Source organism: Odontesthes bonariensis, chromosome 22 (assembly GCF_027942865.1).
Source record: "Odontesthes bonariensis isolate fOdoBon6 chromosome 22, fOdoBon6.hap1, whole genome shotgun sequence".
Lineage (NCBI taxonomy): Eukaryota > Metazoa > Chordata > Actinopteri > Atheriniformes > Atherinopsidae > Odontesthes > Odontesthes bonariensis.
In genome coordinates, this window is record NC_134527.1 from 21,284,109 (window position 1) to 21,311,466 (window position 27,358).

Below are 27,358 nucleotides of genomic sequence, written 5' to 3' on the forward strand. Positions count from 1 at the left end.
TGACTTCTTTCCAACCCTCTCCTAGGGTCACGAAATCTGGGGAGTCACAGAAAGAATGAGGTCGGGGATACAAGCGGTTGAAATGAGTTTCCTGCGGAGGGGGGCTGGTGAGGAGCTCAATCATCCGGAGACAGCTCACCTGATCTCCTCCAGCAGATCATTTCAGAGTGATGAAACCACGACAGAAAAAAAGCTTGGTCACCCTTAGTTTTCAATCTGGATCTTGGAATCTCTAGCCCAGAGTCATATTTGGTGATTAGAATCTAAAACGCAGTGGTATCCAGTGTAGTGAAGCTAAAATTGGGTGTACGTACAATAAGTGAGGTTTTTTAAATGAACTGAAGTCTGAAAAGATGATATTAAGTGAAAGCAACCTATATCGGAATGACGAGGAGAAAAATGAATGGATGCGGTTGGAATAGCTAATGATCCCAAGCTACGACATTATCTGTAAAACACATAGAGGCAGTACGATGGCATGATGAACATGCACTGCCTACAGTCACACCAGGCCATTGGTGTTTATTGACGATATGACTGTTTGCTGGATTTGGCTGAATCTGAGCAAACATTGCATCATTACTGCATACACTGCAAAGCTGATCTGACACAGCTTCACAGCACAGACAGACAATAGGACAAAGCGCACTAGGAAAACAACAAAGAGTTTTTTGAAGGTAAAGAAGTGGCTGCGTTTCTTCTGAACATGAAGCTGAAGTCAGAAAGGACCAATAAACAAACAGTTCTCCCCAATACTCCAAAAAGATTCTCGATAAAGTATTTTATTTAAGGTTCACTTGCAATTAAAATTGATCCCCTGAAGAAGGGAGATGAACACATTAAAGAGCGACATGAACCATTTCTCCCATTTGGATGTCACTCAAAGTCACTCAAATTTGTACTCAAAGCCCAAATTTATAACTGTGACGTGAGTGTGTTGTGATAGTGCAGCATTCCCTTCAGTGTGTTCTTGTGATTGCTTGTGGCTGTTAACCCCTTTTACTTGGAGGACATTTTATCTCTCCGCTCTCTGAGTTTTGCTCGGGCCTCGGCGCCAGCTTTTCTTTGACAGCTTTGCATTCTGGATGCTGACTGCACAAACACAACCGCTGAAGCACAAAACCAAACCATTCTTTAAAACAATCAGGCCTTTGAGCGGCTGATTGCGATCATATGACGCTCGAATAACTCTTTTCTGACTCTTATCAGGGCTCTGCAGCCTAAACGAGGATTGTTTTATGGAAATAAAACACAAAAATCATAGTCGTTATTGAATAATGATTTTTTTTTATGTTTGAAAAGAGTGATTTAATAACAAGGCAAAGTAACATTTTACTTGGCAGTTGGTGCTTTCTTTGTTTTCATGAGCATAAATCATGTGAGTTTGTGGGCAGATGAGGGTTTTTGTGTATTCTCTGAGATGCAGCTGAAATAACTTTTTGGTTCCTAACTTTTAGTATTTGCTTTGACTTCCACCTGACCGTACAATTTTATTCCTGTCTGGCATAAAGATGCTGCATTTGTGCCCAAAACTTTACTTTGATTCCAATATAAAAACACAACATAATGTGTGTTTTAATGGCAAAAAAAAAGGTGTTTTATTCCTCAGAAAAGAAGCCTTATGGGTTTGTTTCCAGCTGAATCCAGTATTTTTATTTCAGAGGCTGGCTCTCTGTCACACTGTGATAAATCTCTGGACCTGTGTCTGCTTGGAAATCTCTCAGAAACTCTCTGAGCTCTGCACACTGTGGAGAAGGGAGAACGATCGCCCATAACAGTAGTGATAGTAGAAAGAACCTGAGATCCAAAGAAGTGGAAATGTCAATGACAACAGAGATCTGCCAGATGCAGCGTCACAGAACACTAACACAAATCTTCTCACTCTCATTTTTTCTTGAAAGGCTGTTGGAACAACATTCAATCTCACACAACTGGAGATTTGGGGATTTCTTTTAATATCTTTAATAAATTGTGGGTTTGAACCAAGTTTCCTGGACTTTAATGAAGTTGTCTTGATGAAAAAAACAAAAACAGATCTGCGTCCTAACTCTCTTTCCTGTGAAGTGCACTTCATCCACTGTGTGTATGTGTGTGTGTTTTTTAACCTGTATTTATGCTCTTTATACTGCTGAGAAGGGCTGCAACCAGCAATCATCCTAATTATCACTTGTAGATGTTGAGGTTACAGTGTTGTTGTGTGATCTCGATTAGTCTGAGTTCCTTTTATTTTGTCCTTGTGATGTACAATAATGTTGTAAATTAAAGAGGACTTTTTATTTCTTATTCAGTACCAATCAGTTAATCAAATCAATTGAAACTCTTCTCAGCACTTTTCAAAGTGCTTAGACAATACACATAATAAAAACAAGTCCGAGGTCCGGGGAGTAAAAGCAAAGCTTTACGCGATGGTCTAAGATGCAGATGAGGGTCATATGGGGAGATCCAGGAGATCTGAAATGTACTTTGGTCCTAAACCATTTAACGCTTTATTGACCAACAGCAGTATCTCCAAATCAATTATTTGCCGGACAGGGAGCCAGTGTAAAGATCTCAGAAGTGGAGTGAAATGATCGACTTTCTTAGCCTTAGTGAGGACTCAAGCAGCAGCCGTCTGATTGATTTATGCAGCAGACTTAAATAAACTGTTATGATAATCTAGTCTGCTGAAAATAAATGCATGAACTAGTTTTTCTAAATCACTGACCCATAAGTCTTTTGATTCCTGAGCTATTATTGAGATGACTGTCGGCTGACTTATCATAGAAAATCATTATCCATCCATCCATCCATCCATCCATCCAGACATATTTACCAGTCCATTAGAGGCCCAGCACAGAGACAAACAATGCTGCTTGATCACACTCATCCGATGGTCAATTTAGAATCCCCAATTTACTTTGATTTGGTCACAAATTAACCTAAGATGCTTGTTTTTAGGACTGTGGGAGCAAGTCAGAGTATCTTGGGAGAACCCACGCATCCAAACGGTGCACTTCCAAGTGGAAAATAATTTGAGCTCTGTGCAAAAAAAAAACACAGCACACAGCCTGCAGTTTTATTCTCTTAACTAATATAAGTTTAAGTCCTTCAACTCTTCACATACCTCTTATGTAAATGTACAAATGTTTTGATGGAAAATGTACAAAACAACAAAAGCTCTAATGAATTATCAATTAACAGCGACAGTAACACCACAAAAAGAGCTTGTACTTATGTAATGGGCACCATATGATAATTATTTTAAAATTCATTTGAAGCAAATGTCTCTTATATTTGCCAGTTTGAATATTCCAGAATACTCAGAGTCCAGATGTTTGTTAATCTCAGTCAATAGTCTCCGACTTCCTTGTGGAGTCTGTGCCAGGAAGAAACAACACTGCACAACAATGGAGCTAACAACCCCCAACAATGTGGCTTTTCAAGGGAATTGTCATCAATAAGCATATTATAGTATCAATACACTGATACTTTTGACACATAAAATATTTTCCTGTGACACTGTTGCCTGAAAGTTACCAAAAAAAGGACATTTTAAAGCAATGAAAAAGAATTTTGAGAACAGAAATATTTGCTCAAGCTCAACTTTCTAGCTTCAACATACTGTCCTTCTGCCCTCTTTCATAGGAAAAAATAAATAATTTTTAATATTCAAAGTGCAAGCAGCTTGTAAATTTGTCGGAATATGCGTGTGATTTTTGTGAAAAGTCTCCGCACTGAAGTGACTCCAACAGCATTTGCTTGATACTGAAGGGGCATTGTATTCTAGTGACTTCCTTCATAAACAAACAAGTCAACCCCCCCCGAAGTCCCCCACACTACACCAGCCTGTCCTGTTTCAGCTTTTATTCAAATACCTCTTTTTTCATGGCCTTTGAGTAATAGATTGCCAACATGGGATATTGGTTTATTAAGAATTTAAGAATAAACAAAGAAGATTGAACAGACTCTTTAATTAGTCTGTTTGGTACTAATTTACAAGCAGCATCTGTTTAGCTTATCTTAGCCTAAGGACTGGAAAACTGCGAAAAGTGGCTTGATTTTAGCTGAATGTAAACAAAACCTCTTATCAGTGTATCTAAATCTAAGTAGTAGTGCCCTCTATTTGAATTGGGAAGTCTAAACTTTTGGATTCCTTGTAGAATTGCATCCTCAGGTTAAGTATACAGTGCATAAAGTTAAAGTAAACTGACCACTTCTGACTTAAAAACAACATTGCTGCCCCTTGCATAATAAGTCTCATAAGCTGCAGTAACTTACTGTTTATCAGGACTTGACTCCATTTTTTTTGTGGGCAAACCCGACTGGTTTTCTGACTTGTTACTTGGAAAATAGTCAACTTTAGCGGGATGTCATTCTAACCTCAGTCAGCCGACTTTCAAAGTAAACAGAAAGCTGCACAATTACGTTGTATTTGGCTTTTTTCTTGTTGCTACGACTGTAACCCAGTAAAACTTTAATGGGCCATTTTCATTTTTCACTTTGAAAAAGTTAAACAAACAAGTTAGATGTGAGTTTTAGATATGGTGTTTCCTATGACAGAGACAGGCTTGCAGATACCTCCTGTTTTCAGTCATTTAACTAGCCTTAGTTTAACTAAGCTAGGCTAAGTTAAACTAAGCTAATTAGCGCCCTCCACTAACTTTAACTGACATAAGCGAGCCGAAATCTTCTTTTCGTAGGAGAGTGAAGTAAACACGCTGTGCTGTGAAATCTGAATTTTGTTCAAACTCTGATATATATAATATATATATCAGGGCTCTCAAGTCTCACGCAATGAGCGTGAGACACACGCATTTCAACAAGTTCACACGCTCACACATGCCATTTCTCACGCTGAGAAATGATCAACTTCGTCGCACAGAAATTATAATGGCCTATACTATAAACGAGTCAATGGCAGGTGCGCTCGTACAGCTCAGAACTATAGCTCTGGTACAGCTGTCTTGATTTAGCAACCCATCGGAAAATCACAAAATAGAATTTCTCAGCCAATCAGAAAACAGAATTTCTTGTTGCCGGGTGAGGTCTCAAATAGCTTTAAGCTGCAAGCACGCGTTCCATGAATGCACAGCGGACATAACCTTTATGCTCTGAATGCGTGCAGAAGTTGTAGACGAGCTGGAGGTGGAAGAGAACCGTCAGGATCTTCAGCAGGTCATATCTTCATTTATTTTAATCTTTTGTTAGTTACTATAGTTTTCCTACTCCTTGTAAAAGACCAATACCTGCCGATTAAAGTGTTCATTGGAGTAGTTGGCCTAAATATTCAGCACACACCCTTTGACATGAGCAACTTAATGAAAAATGAAAAATATGTATGAGTGTAATTAGGCTTCCGTGGTTAATTCTTTTCAAAGGTGACTGGTATGAGCAGGCTCCCAAGGCTATCTACAATTGCCAAACTGGTATTAGTTCTGCCACACTGAAATGCTGATGCAGAGAGGGTTTTTTCCATGGTGGGGCCCAATAAAACCAAGACCAGGAACACGTTGGCTCTGAATGGAACTCTGTCATCCATCATGACTGTGAAAATGGCTGTGCTTTAAAAGGGAGCCCCCAATATCAGTCATCAAGCATCAAAATCTGCCACAAACACTTACAACAACACTCATAAAAAAAATTTGTTTGTTAAGACTTTGCATACCTAAAACAATTTATTTTAAAATATAGCAGAATTTAGTGTAAAAGTGAAGATTTGTGATTTTGTGATTTTGGTATAAATAAAACAATTGTTCTTTAGCTAATTTATGGTGATGGAATACTGCAAGGGACCAGCCCCCTCCCTCCAAAAAAAACCGAAAGAAACCCCCCGCGCACACGGCCCGGCCCCTGCCCCGCCCGAATCTCACTCCAAGCAAACTTGAAAACTTGAGAGCCCTGTATATATATATATATATATATATATATATATATATATATATATATATATATATGTATTAAATAATATATTAGTAAACTGGTGTTAAATAACCCATGACTTAAATCAGTTATCAGTTTAAAACAGTGCTGACTCAGGCTCTCACTATTTACTTTAAAGCATGTGGGTTGTGACAACATCTTGGGCTCTGATGCAAAAGAAGATCGATGCCGTGTGTGTGGAGGCGATGGCAGCACCTGCGAAGCCACGGAGGGACTCTTCAACGACTCTCTACCCAGAGGAGGTAATACACATCTGGCGCCTGGCCCGGCCTGGCCTGAGAAACTTAAATGTCCTGTCACTTCAGGTTTCTGTTAGATCTCCACTGAAATACTGCTGGACAGAAAGAGTGTGTTTGGCTTTGATGACTGTCTTTGACAGCACAAATGACTCTTAGGACAACAGAGTAACTCATCCCTTTTTTGGTAAAACAGCACCTATAGAGCACATGTTTTTTTTTTGCTATTTAGAATTATCTTTCTTAGAAAAGGACTTAAAACTTAACATCCCCATTAACTCCCATCAACTACATAATGAAGTGAAGACATCAGGAGAAGAGATAAGCACTTAATGTTGGGCTTAGTCTGCGTTCATCTATAGAGAGTAGGAGAGAGAGAAAACATATTTCTCCTTCTATGGTATGGCTAGTAAACCATCTAAAAATACTGTGTGTGCATGTGAGACTGTAAAAGAAAAACACAGGCCTGTTTTGCCCTCCTGCGGGATTGCTTTGTCCTTTTTTGGGTGATTCGGAATTTAATCTATATGTACTCCTACCTTGTATGATATGAAACTTTGTGTCTTCTCTGTGTTGTAAAATATGTCACACAGAAATGGGGATTAGAGGGAGGTCTTGAGTGGGAGGATTACCTTAATAATACGTGTTTTTGTCTTCCAGGCTACATGGAGGTGGTCCAGATTCCAAAAGGATCCGTTCACATTGAGATTAGAGAAATTGCTATGTCAAAGAATTATATTGGTAAGCCTTACTTTTATATGCTATGGTAGTAGTATGGCTCTGGCTTACAAACTCCACTGACTTTTCCCTTTTCTTGTAGCACCACTGAGAGTTTTCAGTAAAAATGTCTTAACTCTGGCAAAGTACCAACTAACATGAAGGTAATAAATTGCTCAGAAGGAGGCTTCTCTACCACTTCAAATTATCTTGCACTATTGCAGACTTTACACCTGTGGTGAGCCTGAACAAATGCTCATACATGGGGGACAAAAACTGTTGTTCCTTGCTTATGTGTTAAAGCACAGCTTCAAAGATCCACAAGCATGTCTTAAGACTCCAATCCCAACTCCTTCTCTGGGCCCTTCCACTTAATTTTGAAGAGGCAACTTTTCTTTTGGGCATCAAAGGGTATTGGTCAACTATAGCCTTTGGGATCGTATGGATGATCACCACTCTTTGATCCCTAAAAGAGAAGGACACTTTACCCCTACAAAATGGAGGGATAGGGCCTTGGGCAACAATTGGGATTGGATTTTAGTCATTTCTTACTGGCAATCCATCAGACTGCAGATCCTTTCATTCATGGCAATGTGATGAATTGGCAGAAACGTCAGGGTGTTTCATATTATCTGTTCAGTTCTGCAGCAGCCCCATTTCCTTGTGCCTTCGTCAAGAGCAAATTAGAGAATGGCATCATTTAATCTCCTCTTGCCTAATGTACAGCCATAAAACAGTCTATAACCAAAAAAAAAAAAAAGAAGAAGAAAAACCCTCCCGCAATCCTTGTGATGAGTGACTTGGCAGCTGACTCATCTGCTTTGTTCCAGACTAAACAAAAAGTATATGCAACCCTGGCATCGTCAGAAGCAAAACAATCAGACAACCGGATTCAATTAAGCTAGTGCTGTGTCTTATCATTAACAAGAGAAAGACATGTGACAGCATGTTGAATTTATAGGAAATGGTGTTGATGGAGGGCTTAAGTTACACTACGAATCACAGAGCTGCATCAGATTTATAGGGCCATGGTGACAGCTGCCTGGTCCACCAGGATTATGGGGGATATGATGTCCATATATCAAAATTTAAAGAGTGCAATTTTGGCAATTGAGTTCGACTTGATTTTCCTGTCCAAGCAATCTTTAATTTTGTTATGAATTTCATCTGTGACCTCATTGATAATGATAATATTTTCTTTTGTAGCATCGCCTGAATCATTACTCTTTAGGTCAGAAAAGTTGGAATTGTTAAATGTTTTACTAAGTATAAACAGTATAAACATAGACACTGGAATGCATGCGTAGACTTGTTTAAACTGCACTCTTCAAAAAATCACGGTGCCCACTGTCTGTGCCAGATGTGCTGGAAATGGATTCATAGAGAAGAGGATTGTGTTATGTTAAAGACCAGTAAACTATAGTTCTTCTAATCGAGGCAAATGCTGCGGAAGGGAAACTGCAGAGCACGAGCCAGAGAGACAGATTAGCAAATTGTTGGATTGTTTCTCCTCAATTTGGCCCCATGTCGATGCAGTGAAAGTGGATATTTTCAGATCTGTTGCGCTTGGAGACTGGCTTTTGTTTTGACAACCAGACAGAGTGGTATTCACGAGATTCGTCCAGGCTTTCACCTGAACTGTGCTCTCTTTCTTGTCCAAAATTAGACATTTTCACATGTTGGTGCACATGAATGTCTTCATTTGGCAAAGCGTGCGTCTGCTGAGTGTTTTGAGATAGCAAGTCGTCGGTGACGTCACAGAGGTTGATGATGAAGATGCCAAATGGCTGTCTTCAGCTACTGTTCCACTCTGCTCTTGATTTCAGCTTTCTAAAAGTTCTTTTTTGTTTGTTTCTGTGATTGCTTAGCTTTGAAATCTGAAGGGGATGAGTATTACATCAACGGAGCATGGACCATCGACTGGCCCAGGAAGTTTGACATTGCAGGGACAGCCTTCCACTACAAGAGACCCTCTGATGAACCGGAGTCCTTAGAGGCACTGGGAGCTACCACTGAAAATCTGTTTGTGATGGTAAGATAACTTCTCCTACTTTGTAAAAATTTACTATAAAAGCACAAAAAGTGTTCCAAGCACAATTTTGGTATTGTCGTTGCCATAAGCTTTGGGAGTGGAGTCTTTGAAAGGCTACCTGTGGATGTTTCTTTTGAATAAACAGCTCTATCTGACACAATTTAACACAATTTCTGTGAATGGCAAAGACTAATTTTGTGATATTAATATTTTCTAACTTGCATTGTTCACAATGGTAGTCTCCTTCCTTGGCTTCCCTTGTTCACTTCTACATTTCTTCACACGTGACCTCTGCCAACCGTCTGTGGAAAACCGTGAAACCATAGGGGGGCCTCCTCATAGAAATATTACGGCACTCGTGTCTAAGAACTTCACAGGGTACCAATAACTTTTCATGGAGATAGTTTCGCCTTTGACTTTCAATAAAAGAATCAGAGGTTGCTCATCTTTCAGGTGGTAGAGTTCCGTGTCCATCCAAACGTCAAAAGCGTTTGTGCTGTACATCTTAATGCTGTTTGCTGTTGTCTGAGACAGCTGACTGTAACTTAACATCTGGATGCTAACCTTGGTTGATCCTTATACAGAGGTGTGGGGTCAAAACATATAGACGTGCCACTTGATTTGAGTAAGGAGCCTCTGCAGAACACAGAACACGCCAAAGCGGGACTTCCTCGTCCATTAAACAAGATCGATTTAAATCACTTATATTACCTTTTACACAAACCACGTGGGATTTCCAGACAGCCACTTTTAATGGTTAAAGAATGCCCGCTCTTGCTTGATTTAGTGAACATCTATATTACTGTGTGGTAGTTTGCTCAAACATGTTGTCGAACATAAACATGTCAGTGTGAATCCACACAACTTTAATGGGTTTTATGACCAGAACACAACACAGAACTTTAATGGGTTTTATGACCAGAACACAACACAGAACTTCAATGGGTTTTATGACCAGTTTCTCTTCATGTTTGTGAGCTGACGCAACGCAGTCGTGCATGTTTTTGTTGCAGCACTCTGCTGTTTCTGTCCTTGACAAAGATGTCGAAAATACTACACCGCACAACACCACTGGCGTGGACAGGCTACTGACCGCTTGACCAACAGCCTTTTCTGTGCAGTAGACTTGTATACAAAGCCCCCAGAACCTGTTCAAAATGAATTGGCTTGATTATCACCCATAGTTCTTCAGTGCTCCTTTAGCCCTAAGGAGATTTTTAAAGCGCTTCGGCTTTTCGTTCCACCTTTAAAGCGAAATGCTCCTCACTGTTCTTACCCTCAGTAGGTAAAAGCAAGAAGTTAGAGAGTACGAGAGTACTTAAAGCTGTTGTATACGTTCTCAAAAGGTACCTCTCTGCAGAGGCTGAGGGCAACACAACACAAATGGACAGAGGTACTAAAACCTGAAGGCGCTGACAATGATTCATTTCACAACAAAACAAAAACCAAGCAAAGATCAACAACAGCACTATCACAACTAAGAGCTACCTACAGCTCAGATTATACCACATATTTCTTATTCTGCTCCCAAGTGGCAGCAAAATGCTACAACACGTGGACAGGTTTTTCAAGGCACCGAAAGAGAGCTTAATGAGATCTATATTCTCATTTTAAGTGGTGAGATTAATGCAATTAATGCAAGTTTGACAGCAGAAACCAACTTTTGTTAACTGATGTCACTGCAGGTCCTCCTTCAGGAACAGAACATGGGAATACGCTACAGGTTTAACGTGCCAATCCAGCGCACAGGGAGCGGTGACAATGAAGTGGGCTTCTCCTGGCACCACCTGCCCTGGTCTGAATGCTCAGCTACCTGCGCTGGAGGTTAGTCAACACTTTGCCTTTGCTCTTTGTTCTTCTTGTCGAGGAGCCTTCTGTGTGCGCTGATGTTGATGCTGGACTATTTATGGTTTCTTGTTGAAGCTTTTCAGTGGGGAAACTTGTGGCAAAAAGCTCCTTTTGTTTAATGTTGGGTGTCTGAAATACAAAACCTGTTCAATTGTTTCCTTGTTAGATGTTTTCAAATGGAAAAAAAATGGCAAATTATCATGTATATGACACATGCAAATTTATTGAAAGTTAATTTTACTAGATAAAGCCACTATTCTTTGTGCTCTGACCTGCCTTTTTAAAAAGAGCACGCCACTTCATTGTTGAGTACCATGTCAAGCTGTGGGTGCTTAAATTCTTTTTGAATACCTCTAATCTTCTCAAACATTTACGATTTTAAATTTGTATATTCGTCTGTCATTCTCTAAATCTTCCCTGACCGATATTTCCGCAAACTCTGCAGATCATTGTGCAGAAAGCCAGGATCATAATTTGAGATGGGCTTCAAGAATCCTTACTTTATAGCTGGAGATTCAACCCTCTAATAAATTCAATATGTATATTTTCTATATTTTAGCCACGGTAATGAATACAGTGTCAGTTATGTGAATGAGCTGCTCTGCATAGCTTCTGGTTTACCAGTGCTGCACAGCGATGCGGCCACTCTTCTTGAGCGCTGTTCCTGCAGAGCCAAATGCAAAATCCGAAACCACAGTGAAATGCTGACCATGGCCTCAAGAATGACTAAACCAAACCTTTTAGCCCAAAAGCAATGGGTTTCATGTAACAATAAATAGTGTTTCTTCCCAGTTGTCAAGCGTGGCCTGGACAGGGTTTGTAATATTTTGTAAAAGCATGACTGAATAAGCATGTTGGTTTTTCTGAGGAAGGATTTCCAAAGCCAGAGCATGAGTTTCAGGCTGTTCCTCGGATGGGGAAGCACGCATTGCATTCCAGCATTGTAAAAATGCCTTTGCATTGTTGATCCAAATGATCAAATTCGTGTCACTGTGTGTGTCACTCACCGTGCTGAATCAGTAAAATGTTCTTTAATCGCACACCCGGTTGACATAATTAGCTCAGCTATCCATCAGGTGTTGTGTAATATATCACAACAGTCTATGAAATCTATGAAAAACACTTTTTGACACAACTTAAACTGTTTCACCCCACGTTTTTCACGATTCCTCTTAACTGTATTTCACTCAGAGCACAGATGGGTAGATTTTCTATACTTTACACACACACACACACACACACACACACACACACACACACACACACACACACATCCATATCTCATTACATCTGCCAGACAAGTCTGCCGCTGGATATGTCCCGTGAGAGTCCAAACAGACCCAGTCTTAGTAGGTACAGCATACACACACACACACACACACACACACACACAGTGGGAGGTGTGACACGGATACGGTAGCCCTCACTCTTTCTGGCAGAAGCCAAAGTAAAGAGCTCCCTGCTCTGTAAAAGTGATTTGCCAACATATCCTGCAAAGAATCAGGAATTTACATGTCTGGATCTACTACAGACTGAAAACGATACCATCTCCGCTCCAACACAGCGTTCGGCGCATTGGCCCGGTCCTTGCGATTCTGAAGGGTTTCTAATGCGCAAGATCAGCTGAGAGGTGTGCTGCCTTATTGATCAGTCTGTCCCCCTGCAGGTTCCCAAAAACAGGAGGTGGTATGCAAGAGGCTTGACGACAACTCTGTGGTGCAGAACAACTACTGTGACCCAGACAGCAAACCCCCAGAGAACCAGAGAGACTGCAACACTGAGCCGTGTCCCCCAGAGTGCGTAACAACGAGTCTTTTTTATCAGCCCATGGTTCAGGAATTAGAGTAAAATGACTGTCAAAGTTTTATTGGGCCTAAGGTGAAGGTAGAATCTTTAAAATATATGTTTACAGTAGAATAAAACAGGGAAAAATCTGCAAACGTTTGAAGCTTGAATCTTAAATAGTCGTTTGCTTGATAAATGGCAGAAACTGTTTGAATCTGTTTAATTTTTATCCCAAGTACTAATCTATTGTATCTAAGTACTGTGCTATTGTATAAGAAAGACCAGTTAAAACTTTCATAGGCAGATAAGCTGTCAAAAATACCCTTTTAGAAAGTATTTATTCATACCAAAATGCATTAAATTATGTTTTGTTTGAGTAACCTCTGCAATTATTATGAGTTGCGTCCTTTGCCGACTTGATGAATAACAGTACATGTTTACATTCTTTTCCCAAAGTTTTTGGTCTCTAACAACCCCTTGAGGAATGTTTCTGTCCCTTATGCTGAGCTCAAACTACCCCTTACCCTAGTCAGAGGAGAAATTTACCTCAATAGTTACTGGTCCTGAATATCTGTTAAGTGCAACGGGTTTGCAAAGGTTTAGTTTGTGACATTTGGGTGTAATGTATGGAAATATTGTTCATCGGGTTTTTATCTTTTTTTTTTTACTTTAGAATGAGCAATTTATGCCTTAAGGCACCTTGAGTTACCCTTCCTTTGCCCCATTATGTTGCAACATCATGTTATAAGAATAAGGGGACAAAAGAAACACTCTTTTGCATATATCACATTTGTCATGGCCAGCATAGTTTGGGGTTAGGCAGTGGGTATTTAGTGTGGGTAGTTGGTTGCAATAGATGTTGCCAAATCCTACACACTGGAGCTTTAAACCTCCCAAATGTTTTGGAAATTCACCAGACCACCCCGATAATAGCCAAACTCATTGATGTTTAGGACTCCTGTAGTCTGAGCAAGGCTTAAAGATGTAAAAAGCTCTACTATGGCCCAATGACAGTCTCTACACTCAAGAACTATGAGGTGCTAAGTGGGCTCAGATGCACACTTGCAAAATTTCCTGTAGAAATTGCCTAATGTTCATAGTGAAATTGATGACTTACGGTATGAGTGTTGGTTGTCCCACCCCCCACAAAAATCCACATTTACCATACAAGGAAGTTGCGATTAGAGGATCCTCTTGGTAGTTAACCTGTGAGTAACAACTAATGACTGCTGGCTGTTGTGGTTATTTATTACACAATTGTAGAGATGTTTTTTATCTCTCAAACATCTGCATAGGATTTATTATGGTCTTGGCTTTCCTGACTTTTCCTTCAGCTGATAATTGTCTCTTAAGTCTCACTTTTTGCATTACACACTGACATTCGATCCTTTGCTCATACAAGAATACAACAGACTTAGTTGCTGCTTTTAAAAGAAAAACTCTCTGTGAAAATTAGATAGACTCGTGATATTCACCTTCTGTGAGCTGCAGTTGTAAAAATGTGTTGGAAGAAAATAAAAAAACATAAAATGGCAGTGATTTGTAACTTCATATGTAAACTATTTTCAGTGCTTCTTCTTGCCAAAAATAAGAGGCCCGAAAATGACCACCTGTGTTTGATTGTTTTGGCTTCTTTACCAATGCTTGAGGGAAGAAGTGCACGTATACAGGTGGAATATGAACATGCGTTTGGTGGCCAAATGTCCATAAACCACTCACTTGAATCATGTCTGGAAAAAGAGGGATTAACTGCGTGATTGTGATTAGTTTCAGAGTATCTAATAATTTTTGTGTATGAGGCTGAATGTTGGTGTCTCTCAGCTGTATTTCAGCAAAAAAACAAAACAACAAAACTGATCGTATTGTAAATTTAATGTATCAACAGTAATTTGTTTTCATATGATTAGTCTTGGGTTATTTATTTTCACATCTGTATTCAGTGGACTCAGACGTGTGGTATCTCATTTATTTTGATTAAGACTATGGCAGTGCATGTGTCTACTGAGTTATGGCACACACATGTGTCTGTAAACGAAGGCAAACAGCCCTTCTGCAGCGTCAGAAAAGACAGACTAAAGGAGGCCATGTAAACACTATTTCTTTAAAATAGCCAGGTTTTATGGGCTCTACTAATGAAAGCTGACACAGATGTTTGAACACGTTGTTAATTATGTATACATTCCTTCAGATGATGTAATATCTCACAGGCTAGATGTGTTTGAAGGGCTTTTGTTTTATGATATAATTCTGTAATGTGTAGCCACAGGGTTGAATAAGACTGTCCAATTTTCTTGAAGTCAAAAGTATTGAGGGCTGGTATGGTATGACATAGTGCCGCACACTAAAATACACTCACCGGTAGGCCTATTAACATTTGTGAAATTTGTTATTTAAAGCAACCACAAAGGTTTATTTTCATTGTTCGTGTTTAAAGATTATTAGTTTTATCTTATGTGTGTAGTTTTTGAGTTTAACATTTTAGAAAACAGCATAAAAATGTGGGAGTTGATCACCTAGCTTACACCAGACAGACTTGCTAGCTTAGCCAACCAAAAACTTTACCTTCAGTAACCACAAAAAGGCACTTTTGTATGGTTGTTTTTTGCACAGATTAATCAGAAGAGATAAACTGCATTAATTTGAGAGATTTAGGGGTTTTGATAAGTGGATTTTTGGCCTGTGGAGACAGTATTGCTAGCTGTTTTTCTTCCACTTCTCATGCTAGGCTAAGCTAAATTCCTCCTAATTCTTTGTACTTAACACACTATTTATTTTTTTAAATTTATATAGTTGTTTATCATTCAGTATTGTGATTTATTGCTGCATACTGCCAAACTATTTTGAAACTAATAAAACAAATACCAACTAGTTAAAAATAAAGTGAAGAGTGCTGATTCAAGAGGCTCTATAAGGTCACAGGGTTTTACAAGCTTGCCACACAGATAACCAAAAAAGATTTGGCCCTATAAAGGCTCAAATACGTAATCCAGAAGAAATAATAGTTTGAATGATGGCCTTAAATTGGACACATTTGCACCCAAGTCTGGATGTTAAAACTGAACCAGGTTAAATTCAAGTTACCACACATAACAAGCCAAATGTTAACTCAAACTGGCCCAAATTCACAAATAAAAAACCTGACCAAATATGACGACCATTACTGAACCAGAGCTGGCTCACAAAAACAAAGACGAAGAAGAAGGAAACCCAGTATGGCTCAGTCAGCTCAACTTACCCAGCTGCTAGTATTAATGCCAATACATTACATGAGTATTGGACTTTTCTAAAAAAAAACATCAAACAATGTGTAACAATCATCTTCTCAACATCTTGTCTAAGTAACACTAGCCTTACGTGATCAGGCTCAAACTAATTATTTTATTTCAACTGGATACTGACACCGAGTCTATTTCTTTCAGGTGGTTTATTGGTGACTGGTCAGAGTGTGGAAAGACATGTGATGGTGGGATAAGGACAAGGACAGTCCTGTGTATCAGGAAGATTGGCCCTGCTGAGGAGGAAACACTGGAGGACTCCCACTGTCTGACTCATCGACCTATCGAAAGAGAGTCCTGTAACAACCAATCCTGCCCGCCAAAGTGGGTCACCCTGGAGTGGTCTGAGGTAGGATGACTTTCTGTTTTCTTAAGCTCATTGGGCTGTCGAGGAACTTCTTTCTTTTACACATTCTCCTTTCGCTTTAGTGCACACCTAAATGCGGCCCGGGCTTTAAGCACCGCATTGCCCTGTGTAAGAGCAGCGACCTGACCAAAACCTTCCCACCCGCCCACTGCCCGAGCCACAACAAACCTCCGGTCCGAATCCGCTGCAGTTTGGGACGCTGTCCTCCTCCTCGGTGGATCCCTGGTGACTGGGGACAGGTAGACCTACAACTCTGTCATATATAACCAAAACCTCACAAATAACAATATGCTGGTTAATCCTTTTAAGGGATTGTTACATTTTTCAAATACATGCACAGATTATTTCCATGTGTTGGTGAATGGTTTCTATGATTTACATATGACATACAGGGAGTTCCAAGCAGGCCAGTGATGAGTGTGCGTGTGTCGAGGCTGTGTTTGAAAGTCCAGCTGTTCCAGCAGGCCTGGAGTGTGTGAGCTGTGTCTGCAATATCCTCTGGACTGTTTGAAGTTTATCTCTGCATCAGAGCTGGCTCTCTGTCACTTCCAGGAACACGAGTTTGAGGGAGACAGTGGAGTAGCGTTCTTGGGCTCACCCTGACATGACCGAGTACTATCGGGAAAAAACGCTGAGCGCTTTACAACACAGCTGACTCATGTTTGTGAGATGATGCCAAAAAAGTCGTGCGTCATAGAGAGTCATATCTACAAAAAGTATGGCTTGTTATTTTGGAGGGATTGTTGAGGATTTTGTGTTAAAGTGGAATTTTAAACAGTGTGATCTGATGTTTGTGTGAGTGGGACATCGAGTTTCAGATGTGTTTTTCAGGTCAGAGATAAGAGCTCAAGAGTAAGCAATCTTAGTGGCAGCTTGCACTTAGTTTCTCCTCCCATCATTATCAACATGGATCAGTAACCTTTATAAATGATTCAGCACCAATAAAGCCCCTTTTTACACTGGATATAAACACATTTACATCTCGACTCTGCAGCAGTGGTGGGTTTTAATCGGCACCAGTTCATCTCAGTATCGATGGAAACACAACATCTGGGTGTACAGGTAAATTTTCACTCAGTATGCTGCAGTCGGGGCAACAAAAATGGAAACAGTTCACATGGAGACAGAGAATACAGTTGGAAACGTATTCTCTGTCCCGCTGTGTGGGGCTGATATCCCCAGTCCAGTCAAAAGTTGGAAACTTGTTTATCTCTGAGGCATTAGCAGAAACTGTGCTCCAACACAGCTCGTAGGATGCAGTGTAATGCCATCCCTTCGTGGTTGCTGTAGTGACACGCCTGAACTCTGGTAGATGGAGGTATACTGAACCAATTAGAGCACTGATGATAAACTCGCCCCTGCGCACACAATGGGAAAGGCTTGAATCGGCTTGCTTTAGTGGGTGTATAAATACACTCGCTCTAGCCCTATTCCCACTTCTTATGTTGTTCTGTAATTAAAAGCTTCACTCTAGCTGCTCCTGTCCCTTGCTGGCTGGCGAACTGGCCCTTGAAGTATCAGAAAGGAGATCGTTGCCTGCTACCCAAAGCGTGGTGTCGCAGGCCAAAAGTCGCCTTGTTGAAATCCCATTTAAAGTGCACCACTGACGTATGCCATCTGTCAAGGCAACCCTAATACAGACTCTCTAATTGGGAAGGGATGACATGCAAGCTAACCGTCTGATGCGGCCATAGAGAATCTTTGAAGATGACAGTAAGGAGGGGGGGAGGAGCTGGGCTCATATCATGCACTTGTACATGAGCACGTACCCTGGAGGTGCCTGACAGGGGTGCTCAGAGATTTAATGTAGAGATATGCATTTTAGTATTTTGTTTGGTCGAAGGTGGGTTGGCACGTACACGATTTGCGTTTTATTGGTCTTTGTTTGTTTCTGCAAAGGCGTTTAATGGATAAATCTGAGTTTTTATTACAACTGGCACATCAATGGAGGTTTGTTCAACAAACATTTTTTTTCAGTTACCTCAAGAAAAACAAGCCAAAATCGACCATATGCTAATGGAGTTAGCCAAAGCCTGATTTTATCAAGATTTATCAATGTTTTATAGGCCAGCGTTTAGGGATATGCTCACAAACAAGTCATAAATAGGTACACAGTACTGGCAGTAATTTCTGAAGACATTAGTACTCAAATATTCTCTTAGACACACAATAAAAGGGATACCCCTTCCACAGAAGAATGGACAAGCAGACTACGAAACAGAAAAAGAAAAAGTCAATAGTTTTTAATAGTTTTTCTTTTTTTCCATTTCTGCAGGTGTAGTCATGTAATCATTAGAGTAACAACTATAAGCTATTGAAGGTCGTAGATGTGCAGGATGTAGGGACACCTAATGGCACAAATTGCAAATTGCAGCCAAATCAGTACAGTGCTAAAGGCCCTCTCGAGAGCCAGTGTTTGATTCGTCCCTTCTAGGCTACAGTTGTATCCGATGGCGCAACATGATGAAGGGGTTGGGAGACATCTTTAGATATAAATGGCTCTTTGCAAGTTATATTTTCACGCCATTATAAACTTAGAAATCCGTAATTATCAATTATTAATCATTTAATTTAATAGATCACCATAAACGTTACACACTTGAACTTAAAAGTAACTTACTTGGAGGAAAAACCTTAATGCAGGATACTTGCTGATGGATTCATATTTTCAGAAATGCGATACACTTTCTACATTAAGACCTCAATAAACCTACCAATAAAAAAAAAAACTACTAAATACAAAGAGAAATCATAAATTTAAGAATAAATCAAGAGAAAGCCAAAGAGCCCAAGTAGGTTTAAGGATGCTTTTCAATCACCAGCTGAACCGTTTGCTTAAAGTTGAGAAACAGTCACTGAAAGGCAGTCGGTTGAATAAGTAGGGGGAAGGTGACTCTCTCTGCTTGCTGCCTCCATGTCCTACTGATTGGTTGATTGGATCAAGTTGTGCTGTGTATCTGCAGGGATTAATACAGAATGGCTTAGTGTGTGTCTGGGTGAGTGTAGGAGCCTCTGCCTGGGCAATAAGGGTCACAGAGTTAACTTAATCAGCTGAATGCGGCTCTGAATGGACAATACGTTTTGCTCTGATGTCTTTTTTTGTTTTAGTGTTCGGCACACTGCGGCTTGGGCCAGCAGATGAGGACGGTGACGTGTCTGTCCTACACTGGACAGCCGTCAAATGAGTGTGCAGAATCCCTCCGACCTGCCACTATGCAACAATGTGAGAGCAAGTGCGACGCCACCCCAATCTCCAATGGCGATGGTAAGATGACAAAACAAATGGCACTGAAAGGTCTGCATCTGGCTCAACTCATCTGAGTGAGAATGCTCAGGAAGAGCATTTGTGTTCACCAGACAGACTTGCTGTACTGATTGTACCCTGTAAACAGACTATCTTCATCCTCACAGCTCCGCTTTGACCTAAACACTCTTGGATGACACACACCTCTACATTTTGCCAGCCACATTAATCTTTCCACTGAGGTTGGCTCCTGGTCAAAGCAAAACAACTCAACCCTCCATATATGCTTGCACATGATGGATTGCTATTCAGATGCATAGAGAGGGACCTTTCGATTAGCCTGAATGGAAAACGTGAGCAGCGTTTACAGGCTGGCTAATGGGATTAGCTGTAGGCTAATTGTTCCTTTACGGACAGCAGTGAGGCAATGTCTCGTTTCATTTGGCTCTGTAGAGGCAGGGGCCAAAGCCTAATAAGGGAAGACACTCTGATCGTGATAAGGCATTTAGAGAACTGCCTGTCCGGCATCCAGCAAGCAGTTTAAGTGTGTGTGTGTGTGTGTGTGTGTGTGTATGTGTGAGTGTGCAACATAAGGATGGCAGTCAGCCCAGTTCGTGAGCGAGGCCAGGATCTGTCTCAGTCTTAGTCTCTGCGTCCAAGTATAGTTGCAGAGCTTTATTCTGCTGAGGCCCAAGGGAGATGCTCCAGTCTCCGAGTAGCAGGTTAACTCCAGTTTATGTGTCTTACATGTAATTGTTACATAGAGCGATAACAATCAGATTTCCCTTCAACTATAATTGATAGTTCTTGGAAAACCCAGATCATTTAACAACTTACCTTTAACCGGTTTCCTAAAACATTAAGGACTCCTCCAACCATGTCAGTGAAAAAAAAAAACTGCTCACTTCTGATTTTTCTTGGGTTTATTGTTTAAAAAAAGGAAAATATCAGTGTTATTTGGTAGTCAGATGAAACATCAGTGTTCACCACAACAATAACTGATGAGAAATCTTTGGTCCAAGTTGAACAAATTGATATACATTCAGTATATAATTTCAAACCACCAATCCCATTTGGATAAGGAATCTACAACTTTTTTTATTCAGATGGTTTAGTTTTGAGAACAGTATTTGTAATTGAATTAGGTATAATTTCTACTTTTACCAGAACATGTTTTAAATGAAATATCAGTGTGTCAGTAAAGCAGGGGTTTCTCCATTTGAAAAACATAATTGTCTGTAAATTTATCACTTACCTCAGCCTGCAAATTTGCTATTTTTAGTCTCTCATTCGGGTTGATTTTGGCACCCAAAATGAATGTAGTTTTGTCTTTTTGACAAAAATGTTCTGTAATATCAGTCACATCAGTCCTTTTCCATGGCCTCACCGAATTGCTGCCACACCCGAGTTTTAACTTCAGCAGCCACTGACGCTGCAGCTATTTTAGCCACTCTGTACCAGTTAGCTGCTTCAGGTGACCTCCAGGCAAACTAAGCCCAAAAGGCTTCCTTCTTCAGTTTGATGGCTTCTCCCACTGCTGGCATCCACCACCAGGTCCTCCGGTTGCCACCACAACAGGCACCGACAGCCTTCAGCCTACAACTCTTGGACGCTGCATCAGCAATGGTGGTCCTGAGCACTTTGAATTGCCCTGTGTATGAATTGTGCTCTATAAATAAAATTGCCTTGCCTTGCCTTGAACATGGTCCATTCAGATTCCATGTTCCCGACCTCCCTCTGGTGTCACACATCTACAAAGTCGATTATCAACCATTGACCTAAGATGACCTGGTACCAGGCACTCTTATGTACCACCTTATGCTCAAACATGGTGCTTGTAATGGACAATCCATGGCTAGCCCAGAAATCCAAAAACAAAACACCACTCAGGTTCAGATTAGGTTTTTACTGCTCGCTCACATTACTGGTTCTGAGTATGGTTCTGCCAGAGGTTTCTTCCTGTTAAAAGGGAGTTGTTACTTTCCACCGTCGCCTCGTGCACACTCAGGATGCGAGAGATTGGCTCGAAGAGAAGAGAAGTTTCAGTACAATCTGTTGTTTTCTTTGGCTAAGCAACTTCTTTTTTCAATTGGCTTTGTATGAATTGGACTAAATTGGAATTCATTGGATGATGTTTGTATTAGTCAGTGGGGTTACATGGCACTGAAAGGATCAGATAATTGGCTAAATTACAATAAGATTGAGTTATTAAGTGCTCGTAGACACCTTAATCTGACAAGAAATTGGGTTGAATCGAGTTACTCGCGATCGGATTAAGACCCCGAGATAACTCGGTTGAAAGTAAAATAAACGTGCCTGTAGACGGGTGAAGCACGTGATGAATTAGACTTTAGGGTTCTGCGCATGCTCGAGATTTTTTCCCGGGGTCGGGAACCGGAAGTCGGAAGAGACGATATTACTGTTGTAGTCGCCGTCAGAAAGAAAAACACCGCGATGGAGAATGTGCCGTTGTGCATCGCGTTTGTGCAATAAGCAGCTCACCACAAACGAAATGTAGAGGGACGTAGCTTCATCTTGCTCTTCATTCGCCATTCTCTCGAATGCCTGAGTTTGCTGTTGTTGTTGTTGTTGTTGTTGAAGGGGTCAGCCGGAAGTGGCTCTATTAGCAATAGTTGAAATGCGTACAGCGCCACCTATCGTATCGGAGTATGACATGCTTTGTCCCTCTGATCCGATTCATTCACTGCCATATATCCAAGGATAATTCCCCTTGCTCAACTCATTCTTATTGTAATTTAGCCAATTATCTGATCCTTTCAGTGCTATGTAACCCCACTGACAATGAATTTGATGTAATTGGCTCAAATTGGGCTGTATCTTTGAAGTGCCTTGAGATTGAGATGAGACATTTGTTGGGATTTGACGCTATATGAATAAAACTGAATTGAATTGCGTTGTTTTTGTTGTCTGCCAGCAAGACCCACTGTACATTATTTGCTCTGCTCAACGGAGCTGACATTGTAAGGCGTTTGGCAGCTTGACAGCTGGAGCTGAGAGAGACCAAAAGCAGAGCTAAAAGACAATGACGAGTGGACTTACCTTCATGGGGTGGCCGAAACATGACTCCATATGAGGGATAACTTTACACCGTAGCTACTGGGTGTGCAAATAAACAGGTTTGCTAAGTGGTCTTATATCAATTTTGGTTTCACAGCTTGTTCTGCTAACCCTAAATGGCCATAAAGTCTCCGATCTTAGGTTTGAATAACTTTCTAGGTATTTGTCGTTCAGAAAATCTGATCCATACCACGATGACTCAAATATAATGGGTGGACTAGAGAGGCAAAAAAACAGGGACTACGAGAGGGTCACTTGTTCAAAAAGAGAGACAAATTAGAATTTCTCACCGTTTAACCCAGATTTTTTTCCTTCTGTTCTGCAGAGTGCAAAGATGTGAACAAAGTGGCTTACTGCCCTCTGGTTCTGAAGTTCAAGTTCTGCAGCCGGGCGTACTTCAGACAGATGTGCTGCAAGACCTGCCAGGGGCACTGAACCTTGGAGCACGAGGACAATACGTTGCGAGAAAGACTGAAAGACGGATCCAGAGGCAAAGAAGATGGAGGGATATGGCACTGAGGGGGTGAGAAGAAGAAAACTAGGCAGGCTGAAAGAAACACCCCAACTCTTTAGTAGTGGAATACATGAAAAAGATACCGGTGCTATTGAGTGAGGGGGAGAAGAAAGGATTTCCCTGTTTTTATCACACCCGAGCCTTCTTCCCTCCATCATGGTAGAATCCAAACCACTGCTCAGCCCATAACGCTGACACAAACTTTTCCCGTTTTTAATTTTTCACTTCCGTGAAGTGGAACTTGGAGGATTATTTGTTGGTGATGTTATTTTTATTATAATAATAATTATTGATGTCATTGTTAGTCTTCCTCCGTTTTTTTGTTGTGTTATGAATCCAAAGTGCTGGACACATCGCTTACAGAGGATGTACCCCGGAGATGAGAAGAGGGGAGCTCAACGTGTTGGACTCCTGTCTTTGGGACGAGTGTGATGGTGCTATTTGGCAGACTGAAATTTGGCTTGGGTGCACTTTTTCGTGTAAATACTTTCCCAATGTACCGCTCAAATAGAGAAACCCCATCAGTGTACTGTATATTTATTGTACAATTTCAACCAGAGTGGAGATATTGTCCTGTCAGATAGTAGCCTACTGTCATGGAAGGGAATGTAATGTGATTGAATTCGTATTCAATGACTTTGTGCTGGAATGAAATTATTGCATACTGTAACATACGTTAGACCCTTATATACTCTAAAAATGTGTTTATTATATATTATATTTATCCAGAACCAGAAACTTACACGTGGTTATAGGAGAATTATGTTTTTGTTTCCCCAGACAGGTGCCTTAGTTCCTCACAGTCAAATACCCCCCCCCCCCGTGTCAGTCATTAGATTCAAAGTATATTGTCAGGTGCCGAGGCCACATGAAAAAGGGCCTTTACTAAACATCCCATCGAGGAGCTTTCAGCTGACTAGTGAAGTATTCATTTTTGAAGGATCATTTTCAATTAAGCAGCCCGATCATTGGAATCACAGTGCAGCCTCTCTTTCTCACTCCTTTCACACTGGATGATTATGTCATCAAGTACCAGTTTGGGTGTCATATTTCCATGTTTCTTAGCAAGAATTAAAGGAAAGGTTCAACATTTTGGAAAATGTCCTATTTGCCTTCTTGCAGAGAATTAAACAAGAAGACTGAAAGAAAATGGTTAGCTTAGCTCAAAGACTGGAAACATCAGAGAAATGGCCAGCCCACTAGCATCGAGACATAACAAGAATCAGAACATCAGCACCTCTAGAGCTTAGTTAATAAAAAAAAAAAAAAACTGGTAGAACCAAGCAGCTACAAAACACTGAATGTGAAAAAGTTACGTCTGAAATTTCAGGCTCACAAATCAAATGCATTTTACATCAGTAAGTATTTCTATTTGCTTGGATGCTTTGGAGCCAAACTCCCTGAGGGTAAGTGGACGCCAGGGAGGTATTCGGCAAACTGCATAACTTTCTTTCTGTATTGAGAGAGACTAACGTAGACACCACAAAGAAGGCGGCGACTCCAGTTATTGCAACTTTGAAAAAGTTCCCTTGGTCCTCTGTTCAGTCTGGTTCAAGCACAAAAAAAAAAAGTTTGCTCTTACGGATGATGTGCAAAGATACAAAACTCAGCAGCCGGTTGTTTGCAGTAAGAATCACTCATATTCAATCTTCATATTTATGTGGCTTTTGTGCTCTTTTAGTGAGCCTCTAAAATGCTCTGTATGTCACCCCCAAGCTCCTATAAGATGATTATTAACAAAGTTGATGTTTTAGAAACCAGTTTAAAATGTGGACTTCTAGTTTACAGAGCATCTGTGTTTTACAGGGGCTTATGTGTTGGACTTTTTTTTCAAGCCATGTTTAATTATGATACGGTTTCTTTGAAAAATTGTCTCAAACACCCAAACAACCCAGCTGGACCCATGAAGCTTGTGTTCCAGGATCCATCTCACAGAAACAAACACATGTGAAACCAACGTGAGGTCTTTAACACTTCATTAGGTGGTGTTGCCAAGTAATGGGTTGAATTTTGCATCTCAGCACTCTGGTAACAAAGCCAGTGGAAAGTCAGCCAACAAGCAGTTTTGTCTAAATTGACACCTGAATGTCTTAATGCAGTAATGAGAGTCAAACTTCCACAAAGAGAGGGATAAGACCAGTTGTTATTGAGCTGCTGAAAGATTTCAGGTTACGTTTTGGTTTGCTGCTCTCACGCCACAGCCAGTGGTTTGTTGTATCCTGCGCTTTTTAAACTGGCCAATCAATCGGAAATAGAAATTTTTTGGGGCGTTCGTGCCGAGAAGTCTCCCCTTGATTCCAGCCTTTGTTTTCAGGCTAAGCTAACTGGTATAGAAAGTGAAGATCTCTCCAAATGTTGAACTATTCCTGCACTTGCATACCCAGGCGACAAACCCAGGTTTCACGCGTCCCCAAATTAAGTGTCCTCTTTCCTCTCATCATCTGTGTCCTTCCGTGCAAAGAACAAAAACAGCCAATTCAATGGTGCTTTTCCCGCTCTTGTATTGCACTGTTTATTTCCACGGAGTGCTGTGTTTACCTCCTCTTTTCCTCCTGCTATGCTCTGAGGGTTATGGCCTTCCCAGGCTTCTGGTGCTATCAAGTGGGTGCTTCCATTTAAATCCTCTCCGGTGTGTGCTTAAAAGTGAGGCTGGATCCAAACAATATGAAATAATATACTTGTCAATATCTCTGCTGGTAAATGCTGGTCATGTTATTGTTTGTTTGTATCTGTTTATACCTCACACTGGGAATTTTTACTGTTAATCGTGTATTGTTGTTTGTGCAACCACCAAAATGGACACTTGCCCGGACGTATCGGATCCCTTTACCCAGGTGACATTTCTGCTGGTGTCGAGGTGGTGAAAGGGAACACCTCTGAAATGTCTCGTGCTTGTTATGTGGAGGGAGAGCGGGAGAAATCTGGGATACAACAAAGGAGCATAAAAGGATCTCAATGAATCTGTTAACAACTAAAATTTGAATTTTGCTGCTGCTACTGTTTTGTAGCCACCTTCCATATAGAAATACCGAACAGGTTTTATTGGTTACCGAACCTTCAGTGAGGCGGTCGGGATGCTGAGAAGCATTTGAAATCAGATGAACTCAAACTGCTCAGGCCGACTCATCTACTGGCTGCGGGATAAAGAGCCTTCAGAAAAAAGAGAAGTGAACTCAATCAAAGTGGTACTCATTGCTGTGAACTTGGATGTTTGAATGTCACATTGCTTATACCTGTACCGAAAGTGCAAAAGAAATGAAAAGCATCATGTGATTATTTGCATTTATTTTATATTCAGTATTAATGTTGCTAAACTGTTACCATTTTTTTTTTCAATTGTTAATTATATGCTAATTTATTGTGTTGTTTCACTTGTACATTTATTTCACTGCATGCAAACTGAATTTAGCATAGTGAAAAAAAAAAATGCAGTGATACAGCCCTTCACCAACTTTTTTAAAAGGTAGATACAATAAAAAGAGCAGCTTTTAAAGAGACCCCGTGTTAGTGGATTCATTTACTTCCACTGCGTGTGGAAATGTGTCAAAACAAGTGCGCACAACATTTCTTAGTTGTGCATTTTGAGGCGACTCCCATGAGAAGGTCAACCAACGCTGAAAATCAAATCAGAATTGTTGGTGCCTGCAGGGTGAATGCTCCGTTCTCACAGGCTTTAAAAGAGATATACTCTTGTTCTTTCATTCAACTTTTGGAAAGCATCCACAGCATGAGAGCAGCTAATGGCATCACACCAGGATCCCCGTTACCACTGCTGAAGATATCTATTCACTTGCTGGCACAGCTTAAGGTATCCGAATCAGAGAAAGAGCATTTGTTCTTACCTTTCTAACTCTCACACGTCCTCCTCTTCATTACGTGAGACTCAAAGACAACAAAACATCTGCTACTGCGAGTGAGCACCTTCCCAAACTGTCTCACCTCTGTGGCCATAGCGTTATGGCACTCTTCTTCCTCTCGCCCTGTCCTCAAGTGTCTGGGCTCACTCTTTTTGAGCTGTAGGGTTTCAACTCTCCTCGGTAATTTATTCCAAATAAACACTAACTAGCCCACTTGGCTGGGAAGCACTGCCGTCTCTTTCTAATGCACAGTGTAATATTACGGAGGGAGACAGATGGCCTGTTTGGTTTAATGTAGCTACATGTTTGGTCCAGCTTCTACATGAGTCTGATTATATTAGTTCTAACCTGCAGTTTAGGGCGGCAGAAACTGGGACCTGACTGCCTTGAGGAGGCTGCATTACATGAAACATGAGTGAAAATACTGCAATAGCTCACAGTAGATTAAATATACAAACTGCATTAACAAATCCATTCGACACTGTG

General features: G+C 40.7%; 1 protein-coding gene across 1 annotated transcript in view; it reads left to right on the plus strand.

Moving 5' to 3' along the window:
* Positions 1 to 26,469, plus strand: part of adamts6 (ADAM metallopeptidase with thrombospondin type 1 motif, 6) — an 81,203-nt gene extending 54,734 nt beyond the window's left edge. The window contains exons 17-25 of the mRNA XM_075456435.1: positions 6,038 to 6,161; positions 6,816 to 6,896; positions 8,741 to 8,904; positions 10,590 to 10,728; positions 12,419 to 12,548; positions 15,957 to 16,161; positions 16,242 to 16,418; positions 19,288 to 19,444; positions 22,827 to 26,469. Coding sequence (XP_075312550.1) covers positions 6,038 to 6,161; positions 6,816 to 6,896; positions 8,741 to 8,904; positions 10,590 to 10,728; positions 12,419 to 12,548; positions 15,957 to 16,161; positions 16,242 to 16,418; positions 19,288 to 19,444; positions 22,827 to 22,936 — 1,287 coding nt within the window. The 3' untranslated portion in view covers positions 22,937 to 26,469. The remainder of the gene's footprint in view (positions 1 to 6,037; positions 6,162 to 6,815; positions 6,897 to 8,740; positions 8,905 to 10,589; positions 10,729 to 12,418; positions 12,549 to 15,956; positions 16,162 to 16,241; positions 16,419 to 19,287; positions 19,445 to 22,826) is intronic.
* The last annotated feature ends 889 nt before the right edge of the window (positions 26,470 to 27,358 follow it).